The sequence below is a fragment of the Gloeophyllum trabeum genome (genome assembly GCF_000344685.1).
Source record: "Gloeophyllum trabeum ATCC 11539 unplaced genomic scaffold GLOTRscaffold_00018, whole genome shotgun sequence".
Lineage (NCBI taxonomy): Eukaryota > Fungi > Basidiomycota > Agaricomycetes > Gloeophyllales > Gloeophyllaceae > Gloeophyllum > Gloeophyllum trabeum.
In genome coordinates, this window is record NW_006920427.1 from 351,658 (window position 1) to 368,156 (window position 16,499).

Here is a 16,499-nt window from a genome sequence, read left to right on the forward strand (position 1 = left end):
CCTTACCTTATCTCCGGAGCGGACTCTGTACGGATTCTATGGACTGGTCGATGTATGGCGGACTTCAAGTTGGTCTTTGTAAGGCTTTCTCGAAGCATATACTCAGTCATTCATTCATTACGCCGCGACTACTACCGATGGCTCACAACGCTCAACCGATCAAGGATTTGGAGACGATGCTGCACTACCGGCCGTTTGGGGTGAGGGCTTCTTGCTTCTTTGCGGGTTCACACCCTCCTGGCTGGACGAGAAATCGTGAGAAGCATTCGAGGATACCCAATGGTAGCATCTACACCAGGGCGACGGTTGTTTCTTGTGACTGAGCTGGGTGCTGGGCTAGCTTCTTGGTTGACTTTCTCCGACATTCTGCCCCTGAAGTCCGAGTTGTGCTGTCGGTGGCTGTCGGTTGTGGACAGATTCTGCTCCCCTGCTGCGAAGCCCTATTCTTGTGGGACGAGCATATCGGCCGACGACCTTAAGTGCAACTTGCCGTGGCAATTTGAGCCTTACCAAGTGAAGATCTTTTACTGGGAATATGAGTGGGATATTACTTTTCTCTACACTGCAGGCATCCTGAAGGCTGTCTTCAAACTGGCCACTTCGCGGCGCTTCTATAGCAGACACATTCTCGACTCAGATGGTGAGTTATCCACCGTCGGGAAATTCTTCGGTACACTGGACTCCGAGCATGTTGGACTGCACTGTATCATTGTTGTATAGCATCCCAAAGCAAGGAAGGTCGACTCCCCCTTGCTTTCGGGATGGGTTTCTGCACCAATATCTTGCATTCTAGGGGAGAACTCGTCCAGTTGGTAAGCGTTCGTGCGTAAATGACCCGCTGACTACGGAAAATATAATCAAGCGGCGAGTTATAAGAGGGTGTATGGTCCCGTGCCATGACCGTCTAGCCTAGGTGTGTCTAATCCCAAGATCATGAGAAGTGTATACATAGCATATGACGCTTCGTCGGGGGGGTTAGCCTGTAGCACCCTACCCTTCGACTTCCTCTCGTACGCAAGGACGTTTCACTGACCGCGACGATGTCGAGTACTCAACAGAAACCAAAGAAAGTGCCGTACAGTGAGCATCAGAGTCGTGAAATAGCAAGGCTCTGCAATATTAACATCTCTACTAGTCCGGCTAGGTAATTCGGGCTTGAAGGTATCGCGGATCATCCTGGGATGTGGGCCGTACGGGAGCTCCAAGTGGTTGGACTGGGTTATCAGTAATGAGGACGAGGTGGCTAAGCACATCCAGACAGCGTGTGTTGAATCTCTCCAGCTTTCCTTGATAGCTCACAACTACGATACAGTTATGATCTTGGCATCAATACGTTCGATACAGCAGATGTATGTGCTCAGAGCAGTTGGCTCGTTCCGAGCTGACAATATACCGTCCGTGATTAGATATATTCGAACGGGTTGTCCGAGGTATTGCTGGGGAAGATGATCAAGAGACTTGGTCTTCCCCGCGACGAGATTGTCGTCATGACTAAAGTGAGTTGTATTCCATGTACAAAATTAATTTGTAACTCCATCGTGGACTACACTGCCACATAGGTTTGGGGCGCGGTGGCGAAGGACTATGACACCAATCTTTCCGCCACCGCGTCCACATCACCGCCCCATCCTGATACGATAGGTTATGTGAATCAGCACGGTCTGAGCCGCAAGGTAAAGCGGTCTTTACATGGCGTCCCCGCAGATTTTCACTCCCATTGACTTCTAGCATATCTTTGACGCGGTGAAGCACAGCCTCGAGAGGTTACAGACGGACTACATTGATGTTCTACAATGTCAGGATTTTTTGAGCCCCTCCTTGTGTCTTCCGTGATGAATCTGGTGATTCCTTCAGGTCATCGATTCGATTATGATACTCCTATCGAGGAAACAGTACGTTGCACAGGCTGGCAGACCATCAGAGGTGCCTTTCCAGTCTCACCGGTTAGCCGAATAGATGCAAGCACTTCATGATATCGTGAAGGCCGGATATGTCAGGTATATAGGAATGAGCTCCTGTTACGCTTATCAATGTTAGTGGTGATGTCGTATTGTGGTTCAAAATCATAGCTTACGCTAGACTAGTCCAGGCCATGCAAAGTGCGTCCATCCTGTTTTATCTTTGGTGACCTGTACATTGTGACATATGATATAGATTACGCCATCACGAACAAATTAACGCCGTTTGTTGTGATGCAGAATCACTATACTCTCCTATATCGTGAAGAGGAACGGGAAATGTATCCAACGCTCAAGGTATGCTAAATGACGACATTGGATCTATCTATCCACCTGATAGCTGCAGATGTTCAGCGTCGGATCGATAATTTGGTCTCCCCTGTCTATGGGTCTGCTGGCTAGACCTTTCAAATCCTCCGAGCAGACTACACGCAGCACTACTGACCAGTAGGTTCATCTGCATCTCGCAAAACTCCCCTTTTATCAACGCTTTTTGGAGGCTTACTCTTGCGATGTCTCGACGTGAGAGCATGGAAGCGACTATAAACCGGTACGCCCGTTAAACACTTGTCGGATGATATGACAATCACTGACGATTGTATCGAAATCTTTCAGTGTCGAGGAGATAGCAAAGAAGAAAGGCATCAGCATGGCTCAAGTCAGTATTGCTTGGCAGCTATCAAAAGAGGGTACGTGCTCTCGATTTAGATGCCATAATGGCCAGTGTTTACCATTGCTCTCTGGACGTGCAGGTGTCACCGCGCCCATCATCGGGGCTACTAAAGTGAAGTACGTGCACGACATAGCAGGTAAATGGTGCACTAGCTATCGACGATTTAATACGCAACGCCGCTCTTTCAGGTGCGATGGACGTGAAACTCTCAGCGGAGGAGATTGAATACCTCGAGGGCGCGTATAAGCCCCAGAACACTTGGGGATATCGTTAACTTCGAAGAAAGGGTCGATGCGGACTTCATAAAGCGGAGTGAGGGACGTTTCGTTTGTATGAGAATCTCTCTCGCTTGCGCACTAGCCAATCATATCACTCCTACGCTCTCGAGTGTCCATTATTCGGTATATGCGTAGCGCCATCGTCAGTGAGTATCCGTGAGGTCAGTCCAATCTAGCATGTTTAAGTAATCGGTCGTCATTATTAGTGAGTCAAGTCGTAAGTGAGTCTCGTGGTATACGGAGATAAGCTGCAATGCCGCTACTTACGCGTCATCTTCTGCCGAATATCATTTTACAGCTCTGCCAGTGACTCGCCACAGGCAGGTCATTGAATGCCGCACACTTTCCGCAGTTATAAGGAAGTCGGGGTTAGGTAGTGGCTTACCCCAATCCAACTCCCCTTCTCCTCTGTGCCGCGTCGCCAGTGAAGAGACGATCATGACCAGCAAGGATACCGCACAACCCACTAAGAAGATGCCGTACGGTCAGTTCCATTACCTCTGGCACGTCGTCATCCTATCTAACACCATTACAGTTCGGCTAGGCAACTCCGGCCTCAAAGTATCCAGGATCATCCTCGGGGCTATGTCCTACGGAAGCTCCCAGTGGCTGAACTGGGTGATCGAGGATGAAGACGAGGTTGCTCGCCATATCAAAGCAGCGTAGGCCAATTCTCCCGAGGTAAAAGTGTTTGCCACTGACTAGGAATTCCGCTGTGATTAGGTATGACCTCGGGATCAACACATTCGACACGTCCAACGTAAGTACTAGTAATCTACGTACTACATGGCTTCACAGATGGAATAACACAGTTCCCGGCACGGGACGTACCTCCAGAATTACTCAAATGGCTTGTCGGAAATATTGCTCGGAAAGACCATCAAGAGACTTGGTCTGCCTCGAGATGAGATTGTCGTCATGACGAAGGTAAGATCCGATTCGTATCCTTCTGGCCGACGGTGCAGAAGTGTGTACTGATAATCGGCATTAGGTCTACGCCACAGTCGCGAAAGACTACGCTACGAATCTTACTGGTGTAGGCGAAAAGACCCAACCTCACGACACCCTCGGCTACGTGAATCAACACGGCCTCAGTCGCAAGGTATAGATGCGTCCACACACGACCGTCCTGCAGCACGGTCCTTAATGAGATTACTAGCATATCTTCGACTCGGTCAAGCACAGTCTCGAGAGACTACAGTTGGACTACATTGATGTCTTGCAGTGTGAGGATTGACCGAACCCCGTAATGGCATGAGTGCTGAGTGCTTCGTCACGCATAGGCCATCGATTCGACTACGAGACGCCTATCGAAGAGACAGTACGCAGACCTTGGCCTCAAGACGCTTGCGATCCCTGACTACTGCATATGTTCCAGATGCAAGCTCTTCATGATGTTGTCAAAGCAGGATACGTCCGTTACATCGGCATTAGCTCGTGCTGGGCCTACCAGTGTGAGTCGCACTGGTTAAAGCACTCTGAACCACTCCTGACACCACTTTACAGTCCAAGCCATGCAAAGTACGCTCATTGGCTTACTCCTTGAATCGCTTGCCTCCTGACATACAAAACAGACTATGCCATGGCGAACAAGCTTACGCCCTTCATATCAGTGCAGAACCACTACACGCTCCTATACCGCGAAGAGGAACGTGAGATGTACCCGACCTTGAAGGCACGTAGCACATCACCCACTGAGAAGCCCCGGCGCCTTACACTCCGTTGTCATAGATGTTTGGCGTCGGCACAATCCCCTGGTCTCCCCTGGCCATGGGTCTGCTCGCTCGGCCACTCTCCGAGCAGACCACCAAACGATCGACTCCAGACTGGTAGGAGCATCCGCCTGCATATTCATCTCGTCCTGACGTGCATGCCATTCAAGGTACAGATTCATCGGCCAATTTTCCGAACAGGGCGGTGCAGAAATAATCAATCGGTACGTCTCTACCGACCTCTGTAGGCAATCTGTCGGTTGAACGATACGTACGCGTCAGTGTGGAGGAGGTCGCGAAGAAACGAGGTATCAGCATGGCTCAAGTCAGCATTGCCTGGCTTCTCTCCAAAGAGGGTGCGTACAGTCTTCAAAACGCTCGTAGCATCGCCTCAAGTCATCTTCGTCCTTCAGGAGTCACAGCGCCTATCGTCGGCACAACCAGCTTGAAGCACCTGTACGACATCGCAGGTAAGTACCTCCACTCATTCCGCTCTGCCATTATTTCTGACGCGATGTTGTTGCTAGACGCTGTACACGTCCAGCTTACGCGGGAGGAGATCAAGTACCTCGAGGAGCCTTATAAGCCCCAGGCCGTATGGGGCCACGCCTGAGATTAGGCTGGTGCAAGTGCATCCATACGCAGACTCGGGATACACTTCGGGCACTGGAATGTTGTGTATTTGGGAGACAGCATCAGTTATCGCACCACGCCCGATAAGACCAGTGAAGATACGACTCCTGCACTAAGCCGAGCCAGTAGCGTTACAGGGCCCTGCGCACAAGAATGCATAAACACCCCTCACTCAGTGAAACAGCAAAAAGCATGCAAACGCACCTGGCAGGCCCCTCTCGCTGAGCACGTTGACACACTCGTACCCCGGCGCTGTCCCGTTCACAGGCTGGACGTCGAAGTTGACGAAATCGATATTCGGACACGGTGCGTTCGCGCTGCACTCGATGTCCACCACTACATTTAAACAATCAATCAGCACATGGACTAGGTAGGTAGCGAGAATCGTGAACGGAAGACGCACCCTTGCTCCTCAACGAAGTACCCGACCAGTTGATAAACGTTAGGTTGGAGAACTGCAGGTACGACGGCGTGTCTCCACTTCACCGCGCATCAGCATAGAGCGAGGCAATGAAAGGCAAAGCGCACCTATGCCCCCCGTTCGTCTGGTATAGGTGCAGCGGCACCGTAACGCGGTCGACGTACACGTCCTGCGCGAGGACATTACTCACGTACCCACCGCCGCCTCCGCCGCCGGTGGGAGGGACGCCGTTTACGGTGGCTGTCCATGATTTGAAGTATACCTTCAAATTCAAATTGGGAGTCAGGAATTCATGCCAGCGAGATGAGAGTTAGGCGAAAGACTTACGCCGCTGACCATGTTCGGCTGGATGCTTGAATCCAGGCGGAGGAGCTATAGGCAAGATGGAACGTACACAGTTACAATGAGCCGTTGCATAGAAGACATCAGAGCCTACAGTGAGGTTCGTCATCTCGACGTGGTCCACAATGTCGGACTATCCAGGATATCGTTTAAGCCCTAGTACTAGTGGACTGAAAGTGAAGGACAAGTACCAGATTAGCGTACTGCCCAAGACTCCCGAAGGCAATCCCGTTCCCGCCGCGACAGACGTAGTTCTGCACGTGCAGATCCGTCGTGTTCTGCATGTACATCGTCAAGTCAGGTTTCGTAGCCTGCGTATAAAACAAAAATATACTCACTCCTTTGATTGCGAGGCAATCGTCGCCGCAGGTTATCTATCAAAAAGCGAATGGGATGGTTAATATGAAGGGAAGGGGAGGGTAAGAGAGGAGGAAGGGTGCGCACGTCCCAGTTGATGAGCGAGACGCGGTCGCTCCGGTACGTGTCAATGCCTGCCCATTCCCGCTGTCAGCAATCTCCCCATGTTCGTTCACTCGGTGCCTCACCATCGGTATTGGGCACAACACTATGACACCGCACACATCAGCACTCCACCCACCCACCACTTAACCAAAAGACTCACTTCGTCCCATAATACGCCGGGTTCGTATTGGTCGCATTACAATACATTCCGTCATACACAACGTCCGTGCTGTCCACGACGGTGTTGCACCAGAACGGCTGCGCCTCGATGCGGAAGTCCTGCACGAGCCCGCGGGTGACATTCGAGAGTGTGAACGCGATCGGGCGCCCGTCGCCGTCTTCGCGCGTACGGTTCGCGAAATAGTTCCACCAGGTCTGGTTAGTGCGTTCAGGTTAGGGACATGGTATTCGCTAATATATTGTATTTCCAGGACAGAAGGGAATGAAGTGGACGAACCTGGCCGTTACCCTGGATGCCACCAACGCCGTGGGCGTCGATGATAAAGTCATGCCCGGTGACTACGAACCAGGACGCTTGGTTCTATGGCGCACATCAGAACGCCCGTGATAGTACTCCAGACATGGATTATACCTGGATGAACACCACACGGTAGGTATTGTCGGCGTTTAGCCAGTACTCCACGTCTGGCAAGAACTAGGCTCCAGTCAGTAGGACTGATCGATTGGCCCAGGGAAACATCTGAACTAACATTGAGGTAGCCGTACAGGTCCACGCGCGACGATACCAGGTCCCATGTCATTTTCCTACGTTCGTATTCAGCTTTAGCTAAAGCGAAATGTCTGCTGTAATTTGAAAGTGACCGCTACCTGGTAATGTTATAGTCACCAGCCTCGAAGATAACTTGGCCGTACTGGCCGCAGCTCGCAATGGCGGCTTCAACCTGAAGCTCATGAGCATTGTTACTCTGTGCAATACTTCTCATTGAAGAGCCTCGCCTGGTCTGTATCATCTTGCCCAGCCCCAAGTGGCTTCAGAGTACATGTCTTCGCCTGTACTGGCCCAAACAAAAACCCCAACGAGGTCAACAGTAAGAGCGCGAGCCTCGAATTCGAATGCATGACTGCCTTGGCACTGGGGCGTACATCCTGCACACGTTTGAATATATACGATACCTCATGAACGTCGCGAAGGTCGGTGGAGTGCGTAAACAGGGATCACGAGTGTCGTTGCGGGCTGCATCAGAATGTGCCCCGCGGCCCGGGGCCGTGAGCTATATTTTGTGCCCCAGTGGGATTGTACTGTCCTCCAGGAAGAGTCGTTAGCGGCAGTAATCGGAATAAAGAAATCAAGAGGAGGATAGAATCAGGAAGTCGACTGACAGTCCATAGCAAATCGTCCTATACTCAAGAGGCCAGAGATATCGTGCCAGTACTGTTCGGGAGCTCGTTGCAAGCCTCGGCCCTCAAGTCTTCAGACAGGCATGGAGACAAACCGTACGAAACGTACCTGCATTTGTTCAAACTGGTGTCGTGTGATTCCATTGTATAATTTGTGATGACAGAACTGCCTGAACATACCATTGATGTACTGGCCGTCGTAGTGGCAGGCTGACAGCCTGACACTCAGTCACTACGGGAGGCGTCCACCGGCCCCGCGGCCCGGAGACCTTCAGCCAATGGCATTACAGTATAGAGCACATAGTGTACTGCGTCGCTAGTGGCTTCACCCGGAGTACTTGCAGTCTCCTCTCCAAGCACTGAGAGGAACACAATCCTTCGTCATGAAACTCGCCCACTGCTCTGGGTACCGATCCCCCTGCACGTCCGCCTCCCTGGCCAGCACCCCGATCTCCTTCGAATCCTCCGCGCTCAATGTGATCTCAGCAGCCCGCGCATTCTCCTCCAGTCGCTCGACGCCTGGGATAGGCACGAAATCCTGGTACGTGGAGATAATCCACGCGAGGGCGATTTGACTGGGTGTGGCGTCGCACTTAGCGGCGACCGCGCTGAATTTATCAACGAGTGCGAGGTTCTGGTACCTGCCCGATATCAGTCCTGTACAATATCAGTTCGATTCAGCAGCCTGGACACGCAACCGAAGGAGACAACACACTCTGCCCCAAAGGTGAGTATGCCACAATCCCGACGCCCAACTCCCTCGCTGCCTCCAAAAATCCACTCCTCTCGACCCCCAGCTCGAACGGGCTAAACTCCATCTGGGCCGCCACCAGCTTCTCGCCGACACCTGGCCCCGCCCTCGCGCGCCGGAGCACGTCCGCCCTGCAATCACTCAGCCCGAACCACTTCACCTTTCCGCTCTCCAGGAACGGCCGCACGGTCTCCATCACGACTGAGAACATCGTATCCCGCCCTCACTCATCACCTTCCACTGATTGGAGCATGAATGATATGCATCTTCAATGGGTACCTCGGGATCAACGCGGTGCTGGTACCACAGGTCAATGTAGCTCGTTCTGAGCGTCTCCAGCGCTTTCTCCAGCCTCTCATGTACGTACTCTGGCTGCGGATCCGGCTTGAAGGGGTTCTCAGCGCTCGGCGAGAGGTCCATCGCCCCGAACTTGGTGGCGAGGGATATTTCCGATCGGCGCCCCGTGAAGGCGAACCAGCGTCGCCTCGGCTGCGGGTGGCCGGTTGTCATTTGGTGAGTTAATGAACTGTATAGAAGGGAGGGAGGAGAGGACTGAGGACTGAGCGTAGATATCTAACGTGTCCCAGAATGTAACACCCCGGTCTGCGGCGTGCGTTAGCGTCTCGAGAGCCTGGCTCTCGTCCGTCTTCCCGTAGTACGCGCCCGTACCTACATACCAACCTCGTCATTCCACACCTTCCTCTCTACGAGAACACCTCACTCACCCATCTCGCCGAGCCCGATCACGCTTACCTCCGGGCCATTGCGGCCCAGTCTACGTTTCGGGAAAGTGGAAGCCTGACGAGCCATCGTTGTGAAGGTGAAGTGAGGGTTTAGATTGGTTTGCTCTGGCCATCCCGACGCTCGTTGCATTATATACAGACATCCAGCGCCAGAGTGGACGGCCGACGCGGCTAGATCTTGCCATGGCAAAGACAGTTACAGTGGCGGAAGCAACGAGTATCTGTCGAAGGCGTTTGATGGTGCTTACCCCGCCCGAACGCCGCCCGAGGGGAGAGTTCCGACTTTCGCATTCAGCGTAGTCGTATTGCGTCGTGCACAGGCCTCGTCGTCGACATGTCCATCGACGGGGATGAAACTCTATCTGTAATGGTCCCATCAGTAACGAGAGCAGATACGAAGTGAAAGGGACCTATCGATCCATGGTTTGAGGAGTAGTATACCACTTTAAACTGCGCAAGAGATGGGCAACCTCATTCGCAGTCTGCAAACATGTGGTGAGCAGTAATAGCCTCCGAGTATATGTAGTGACACTGGTAGCGTCTCTGTGGCTTAGATCACTAGCGCAACTCGAAGAATAGCCACAAACGCACCTGAAGCATGCAGCCTGAAGCTTGAAGCCTTGCTGTTGGTCAGGCTCCCGCGGGCTGGGTTTTAAGGAATGACATTGAACCAGTTGTGAATTACAAGAACGTTCTAACACCCGTTCGCTTCGCTTTCCCTGTACACCTTTGCCTCTCCACACCCGGCCCTGCCGCGATCTTACACGTCTCCTCTCCCCTCATCAACGCAAAAACCGGAAACACCTCCGCAAGAAAGGACGACGCGCTGCAAGAAAATACACACCGTCCATTAGGATGAAGATCGAAAATTTTAGAAATATATAGATATGTATAAGAAATGGATATCAAGCAAGCTTTAAGGTATACAATGAACGTGAAAGGTCGTGACAATGATTAGATTGTGCGATGGGTAAAAGATGCTGTTGGGGTATTAAAGGATTGCAAGAACGTAATGTGTCGTAGTAGTGAATGTTGTTTGATTGGTGTCGTGATGGTTTTGTGTTGAATCCGCGGAACAATAATAAATGCAAATGCACCGGTCATGAATTGAATGCAATGGTTGGTCGTGAAAATGCAGATGAAGATGATTAATGATGTGTTCAAGAGATAAGAGATTACGCGCAAAAGTAACAAAAGCATTAAACTGTCATATATGAAGCAAAGGGACACGGAGGTGGTGAGGTCGGATGCAAGAGTCGGAGGGGCGGCGGCTATTTTGTGCTGCACGGATAACAGGAGGTAAAGGCTGCCAGGTCTCAGCAGCGCGAGAGGGCGTCGCTCGATCTCATAGTCAACCAGTCTTCATCCTCGTACCTCCCGCCGCCCTGGACTTTCACCTTCCGGGGCAAGTCCATCGCGAGCGTGAACTCCCCCGCCACATCGCCAATTAACGCGTGCTTCTGCGCGAGCGGCTGGCACAGCAGCGAATTCGGGGACAGGCGCTGGAGAACAGGCCGGTCGTGGTCGAGGAGGCCGAGCTGGTCCGGCGCCGAGATTGAGGTTAAAAAGGGAGCGGGCGTGTCGAGCGGAAGCGGGTGGGGCGGGATGGTCGCGCGCATGCTCTTCGTCCGTCGCCTGGGAACGTGCGGCGGCGGGGGGCTGGGGATCCGATGAGGCGGGATCAGCCCAGCCTCCATATCCGCGAGCTCGGGCGCCTGGCTGTCCTCCTCGACCCACGGATGATCCTGCGGGTCGTCCGGGTCCGAGTCCTGGCGCTGGCGCGGCTTCCACTCGCCCAGCGGCACGTCCTCCATGGCCTCCTCGTCGTCATCCTCCGTCACCGGGAACAAGCACGCGAGGTCGCTCTCCCGGCTGACGATCTCCAGCTCGCCGCTCCCGCCGAACGTCGGGCTGAGCGGCCGGTTGACCCGATCGTCATCCTCGTCGTCGTCCCAGACGGATATCCACTCGTCCCCGGCGACGACCGGGACGCAGCGCGCGAGCGGGCTGCTCCGCACTGGCATGCTCAGCCCGAGCCCCGCTGCGCCCATGTGGCCTTGCGAGCCCAGGATGCCGACGCGGACGCCGTTTGACCAGGCGCGCCGCCGGGACTTGATCTCCAGGACGCTGAGCATGTGCTCTTGCTCTGAGGCGATGGACTGCTGGACGTTCAGGTGCAGAGTCAGGAGGTGGGTGAGTCGTGACAAGGGAGGATGGGGGCCGGCGGAGATGTAGGAACGGGCATGGGAGCGTTTGCCTGGGTTGGTGTTGATGCGGGGAGACGGGGAAGAAGCGGGGGACGGAGGCAGAGAAGGCGGTGGGAAGTACGAGTCTCGCTGGGTTTCAGGCTTGTTGGGCGAGGTCGGGGACGGCGGCACTGATGTGCTTGGCGTCGAGGGCAAGCTGTCATGCACCGAGTCGGTCGGCGTGTGCACGCGGTGGCGGTGCAACTTCCCGTGTCTCAGCATCTCAGAACCCCGACAGCCGACGACCTTGGCTGCTGCAGTGCCGCGAGTGCGTACGCGCCCGGCTTGCCCGTGCAGTGAGTCCATTTATCCTCTCGTTTAAATACGCCCATTAATCGACTTTCATCACACTCACCACACCCACTATGCCCTCGCTCGCCCAGGTTCGCGCCGCTAATGCGGCGTACAAGCCCGCCTACGTCCCGGTCGCGCTCTTCGTGGGTGGCACCTCCGGCGTCGGGCAGGCCTGCGCGAAGGCCTTCGCGTGCGTCACGAACGGCAACGCGCACATCATCGTCTGTGGGCGCAACCGCGCCGCGGGCGAAGCGACCATCGCTTCCTTCCCGAAACCGTCTACGACGTCAGGAGAGCAGAAATGGAAGCACGAGTTCGTCGAGTGCGACGCGTCGCTGATGAGGAACGTCCACCGGACGACGTCGGACCTGCTCGCGCGCCTGGACAGGCTCAACTTCCTCTCGGTCTCGCCCGGGATCTTCTCTGTGAACGGCCGCACGGAGACGGAGGAGGGGTTGGATCGCAAGCTGGCGGTGCATTACTACGCGCGCTGGAAGTTCATTCACGACTTGATGCCCCTCCTGCGCAAGGCGAAGGAACGGGGCGAGGACGCGGGCGTCTTGACGATCCTCGGCGCCGGCTCGGGCGGGCCGATCGACCTCAACGACCTAGGGTTGAAGAAGAACTACACGCTGAGTAACGCGGCAAAGAGCTCGATCACGTACAACGACCTCATGGTCGAGGTAAGTAACCCTAAATTCCTTCCTTCTTCACCATCACCCAACGTTCTGCGGTACCAGTCCTTCCACGAGCAGAACCCCGACATTGGGTTCACCCACCAAAATCCCGGCGGGGTCAACACCAATATCTTGAGGCACTCCGACATCCCCGGCAAGTCGATCTTGCAGGCCCTCTTTTATCCCCTCTCAGCTGCGCTCACGCGCTCACCCGAGGAGGCCGGACACTTCCTCCTCTATGCGCTGCTGCAAGGCGCGCAGAAGGGCGGTGTGTACCGGCGCAATCCGGATAGCGTGGACATCGGGAAGGATAAGTACTTCGGGAGCGAGGAGGCGAGGAAGAAGTTGTGGGAGCACACGGTCGAGGCGACGAAGGTGGCATAGGGGTTGAGACATATGCGCTGTGTTGATGCCCGTCTTAGTTTGGATTAGGCTTCTGTATATTAATCATAATTGGCAGACTCGGATGGCGCAATTAGGAGTATAGAAGAGAAGTATCTCAGAGGAGGACCGATTAATCCCAAATGTTGCGGATGACCGCAGCGAAGGCCGCATCGTTGCCATTTCCCTTGGTTTGGTATCAGCGAGGCCTGAGGCCTCGGATCACGTCCTCATACTCAGAGATGTACAAAGGGATTACTCTTCCCCTTCGTGACATGCCCAGCGGAAGGTAAATACCAACCACCCAATCAGGCCAATAGGCGAGACGATACACTACCAGTCCTATTCGTACGGAGGCCGAAAAGCCTGAGGTTAGTGAACGCTTCCTTAACACTGCAACCAGGAGCACACGCACCGGCAGTATGATGTTCCCGTTGCTATCCCGCCGGGGAATAAAATCTGGTGGTCCATATGTTGGAACGAAGACGTGGAAGCTTTTGAACGCTGATCCTCAACCTCGGCGAATCCACGCGCTGCAATACAAGCAGGAACGATGCGCTTGACGGAGTGCGGCTCGCGTACAGTGGGACGCCACGAACCGCCCGGTCTTCTCCTGGACTGCCAGTCCGGTCTCGTTTCCTGCCTGCTGAGGCGTCGGGGGCTTCAAGTCTTCCATCCCAGTCTCTCGGAATTTCGCGTCGCAGAGCAGGCTGGGTGAAATACACACTGGAAATTACATCGAATTCGTATACTCGGCGTTTACTGACCACTCGGCCCAGCCATCCGCAGTGAGGCTATCGTGACTCATGTGTTGGCAGCTCTGAATGAAATTTGGCATCGCAGGCCAGGCTGCGAACTTGATAAGAAATCTGGCATTGATCTGTACAAACACTTAGCATTCGGCCCATTCGCTGGCCATCTGGTTGAAATTCTTGTAATCACCACACCGTGGGCACTTGCGTCTCCCTGAGTCCCTTTCAGAGAGTATCATGCTCATCTGAAGCACTATTCCAGACTTTATGCATTGTGACCATCTCGTGGAATCTATGATGGTGCCTCGGTCATCACAAGCAATGTTGTATCGTCCGTTCTCGACATATGTCCGCCCCGCACGATCCTGAAGTGCGCCTTGACGATAGCGTATAATTTCTATGTGCGGTGGGTTGTAAACAAAACGCGGTGTTGAGGTGCGTGATCTGTACTCACGTCCCAGGTGGTACATAGTATTATGGGAAGTATCATCTCCTTCCCCAGTGCATCGACGAACCGCACGCCATTATCATGCGAATACCCGATAGCAGGAGGCAGTTGTCGTAGAGACGACAGTACCTCGTTCAACTTCACCTTGTTTCAAAGGTGGTTCTGTCTTGCCTGGGAAGAAAAATAGACAGCAGAGGAAACAGGGAGACCGAGGATAGAGACAAGACGCGAGCGAGGGTCTGGAATCCCAGCCACAGAATCAAGGCGGAGTTGAGAGGTAAGATATGGTTATAGTGATACTAGGTTTGCTATGAGACTCACGATCCGACGGCATGGAGAGCTCCTAAAGCTGGACCGAGTCCCATTAAGCAATAGAAATCCCAGACGCTCTGGAAAAGGCGAAGAAATATCCGATTCGCGGTTGACGTTCGTACCAGCGCTTGTATATGAGAGAACGCTCTAGTGACTTGAGCATGGCTGCTCAGAAGCGCCTAGGGATGTGTGTGGATGGATCCACTGGAAAGGGGTCCACACACGGGCCTACCTATACGTCGCAAGCGATCCAGCTGTGGTGCTATCATGACACCACAATACCGGCGTTTCAGGTTGCAGTCAAAGCTCGGAACCCGCTCCGTCGAATAGGATGCCTCCAAGATTCCGGCATGGAGAGTCAGGCGCGGCACAAAAATACTATGGAGGGGTCTCAAGCCTGTCAAAGATTACAGGAAATCCTGCTGTCAAATCCATATACTTAGAAACAGATGCAGCACTTCCCACTCACGGAAGAAATTCTATGTATCTCCTCTTGATACGTATGAATAACTCCTATAAACAATTAACTCTTTCCCTTGTCAGGTTCCGCAACTAGCATTGCGTGCTAATCAGAGTGCTGGCTCATCACGCGACCTAGACACCCGCGGGATACAGAGCCTCGGAGTGCTCCGGCGACGGTCGACCTTTGCAATCTTTGCATCACGCGTCCGAGCTGGCATCGGGGTCGTGGCTATCTCAAACCCATCCACCTGAGCAGAGTTCCAGTCTTTCGATCAAGACTTTCGATCACATCACCTCCGTACAACCTCTGGTGTATATTGGCGTCTGAACGTTTTGTGGCAACTTGGAATTGACATTGCTCTAAGATCAAGGGCACAGCCTGAATGAAGAGAGGGATATGCATTCATTTATCAGAGAATGCTCACTCTCCTTGATTTGCCTTAGAAATGACACGTCGGCCATGTGTATCGCCTTGATCGTCATGAACAGAAGGTTGGAGGAAGCGTGCACAGCCGCGGGAAACTCCGGGAAATCTGATCCGCCCGACTTCGTCCCTGGTGGCTATGCTGCCATCACGTGCGATCTGAGATTCTCAGTATTCGTCGTTGGAGCTTGAAGACCTTCGGAAACCAGGGTATACTGAGCGCAACCGGTATTCTGCAGTTCATTGCCTTCGATACGTAGGCTTCAGAGAAATATAAGCGCTTGCACGGCTCACATAACTGTTCTCTCCCACTTACGTTCCCGACGAGCGCCAAATGTCGAATGGAGCTAAATTGGTTACTTGGATGATGCGATGGTTACTGGCCGATCGATAAAACTCTCAGAGTCTGCCCGTTCTCGACGGCAGACGCAGACGTCGTATCCTGATGCTTGTTGCCGTCTGTTCGATAGGTACGTGTAACGATCCTCTGCGTCACCCAAGCCTATCGTATGAAGCCTCCCACCGTACAGCCGCACAATATACTCCCCTCGGAAATCCACTGCCACGACAGCGCCTTATCCTTTGCTCCAGCGCGAAGAGCTTCCATTAGGGCTGACTCTGGAGTCGGTCGGACGCTTTGGCTCGGGTTGCCGGAGGCACCGCGTCGATTCACTGCCCTCACGTGTCGGCTCCGAGGTTTCTACGTGCTTCGCCAGCGCTAACAGCCTTTCGCGAAAGTCCTATAAATCACCTGCGTGTCCGACGCGATCGAGCCATGGCGCAACCACCCTACGTGTACACCCCCGTCTACTATTCACCCACCCCCTACATCGACCCGTACTATCTGCAGAACCACTCGCCGTACATTCCGAATCTCCAAGTCCCACCATTAACCCCACCCACGCGTCAAGTCCACTTCGAGGACGAGGAACCACAATGTCCTGTACGCCCTAGGGTGGTATCCTGGCACGCGGGGATGCCCTCCTCACCCGTGGGCCCAATGCCATACTTCTACCCCTCCCCTCCCCCGCCACATCCCGTCCCCTTGTATACCCACGGGCGCAGACACTCTTTCGGTGCTCCTCCAGTCATGACTCCGCCCTGGGCGACTCCCCCGCCATGGAGCGCCTGGCCTGGGTACGGATACGCATACCCGCCACAACCGTACGTC

General features: G+C 53.8%; 7 protein-coding genes across 7 annotated transcripts; 4 read left to right on the forward strand and 3 right to left on the reverse strand.

The window, feature by feature from the left end:
• Positions 1-1,040: 1,040 nt before the first annotated feature.
• Positions 1,041-2,360, forward strand: GLOTRDRAFT_133603 (Aldo/keto reductase; the record flags this gene model as incomplete). The annotated part of the gene is made up of 11 exons (XM_007872552.1): positions 1,041-1,080; positions 1,136-1,262; positions 1,313-1,349; positions 1,407-1,496; positions 1,560-1,673; positions 1,729-1,795; positions 1,855-1,892; positions 1,957-2,032; positions 2,085-2,099; positions 2,155-2,255; positions 2,313-2,360. 11 exons carry the CDS (start codon positions 1,041-1,043, stop codon positions 2,358-2,360), a joined length of 753 nt encoding a protein of 250 aa, XP_007870743.1.
• Positions 2,361-2,470: 110 nt separating this feature from the next.
• GLOTRDRAFT_133604 (Aldo/keto reductase) lies at positions 2,471-2,905 on the forward strand (the record flags this gene model as incomplete). Its single annotated transcript, XM_007872553.1, has 4 exons — positions 2,471-2,508; positions 2,574-2,647; positions 2,711-2,767; positions 2,820-2,905. The coding sequence occupies 4 exons, from the start codon at positions 2,471-2,473 to the stop codon at positions 2,903-2,905; spliced, it is 255 nt and encodes an 84-aa protein (XP_007870744.1).
• A 442-nt stretch (positions 2,906-3,347) lies between these two features.
• Positions 3,348-5,672, forward strand: GLOTRDRAFT_118227 (Aldo/keto reductase; the record flags this gene model as incomplete). The annotated part of the gene is made up of 15 exons (XM_007872554.1): positions 3,348-3,393; positions 3,445-3,571; positions 3,633-3,669; positions 3,747-3,836; positions 4,069-4,135; positions 4,193-4,230; positions 4,288-4,363; positions 4,484-4,584; positions 4,641-4,738; positions 4,792-4,845; positions 4,904-4,977; positions 5,035-5,091; positions 5,149-5,395; positions 5,459-5,590; positions 5,658-5,672. 13 exons carry the CDS (start codon positions 3,348-3,350, stop codon positions 5,232-5,234), a joined length of 951 nt encoding a protein of 316 aa, XP_007870745.1. The 3' UTR covers positions 5,235-5,395; positions 5,459-5,590; positions 5,658-5,672.
• GLOTRDRAFT_149060 (uncharacterized protein) lies at positions 5,427-7,559 on the reverse strand (the record flags this gene model as incomplete). Its single annotated transcript, XM_007872617.1, has 15 exons — positions 5,427-5,590; positions 5,658-5,734; positions 5,783-5,937; positions 6,003-6,047; positions 6,112-6,150; positions 6,209-6,295; positions 6,356-6,391; positions 6,462-6,508; positions 6,563-6,582; positions 6,640-6,854; positions 6,937-7,020; positions 7,072-7,134; positions 7,190-7,244; positions 7,308-7,381; positions 7,437-7,559. The coding sequence occupies 15 exons, from the start codon at positions 7,557-7,559 to the stop codon at positions 5,427-5,429; spliced, it is 1,284 nt and encodes a 427-aa protein (XP_007870808.1).
• A 604-nt stretch (positions 7,560-8,163) lies between these two features.
• Positions 8,164-9,399, reverse strand: GLOTRDRAFT_133607 (Aldo/keto reductase; the record flags this gene model as incomplete). Its single annotated transcript, XM_007872555.1, has 5 exons — positions 8,164-8,495; positions 8,554-8,779; positions 8,824-9,115; positions 9,168-9,258; positions 9,315-9,399. 5 exons carry the CDS (start codon positions 9,397-9,399, stop codon positions 8,164-8,166), a joined length of 1,026 nt encoding a protein of 341 aa, XP_007870746.1.
• A 1,249-nt stretch (positions 9,400-10,648) lies between these two features.
• Positions 10,649-11,800, reverse strand: GLOTRDRAFT_141342 (uncharacterized protein; the record flags this gene model as incomplete). The annotated part of the gene is made up of 1 exon (XM_007872556.1): positions 10,649-11,800. One exon carries the CDS (start codon positions 11,798-11,800, stop codon positions 10,649-10,651), a length of 1,152 nt encoding a protein of 383 aa, XP_007870747.1.
• A 143-nt stretch (positions 11,801-11,943) lies between these two features.
• GLOTRDRAFT_49952 (NAD P-binding protein) lies at positions 11,944-12,933 on the forward strand (the record flags this gene model as incomplete). The annotated part of the gene is made up of 2 exons (XM_007872435.1): positions 11,944-12,555; positions 12,613-12,933. The coding sequence occupies 2 exons, from the start codon at positions 11,944-11,946 to the stop codon at positions 12,931-12,933; spliced, it is 933 nt and encodes a 310-aa protein (XP_007870626.1).
• Positions 12,934-16,499: the final 3,566 nt, after the last annotated feature.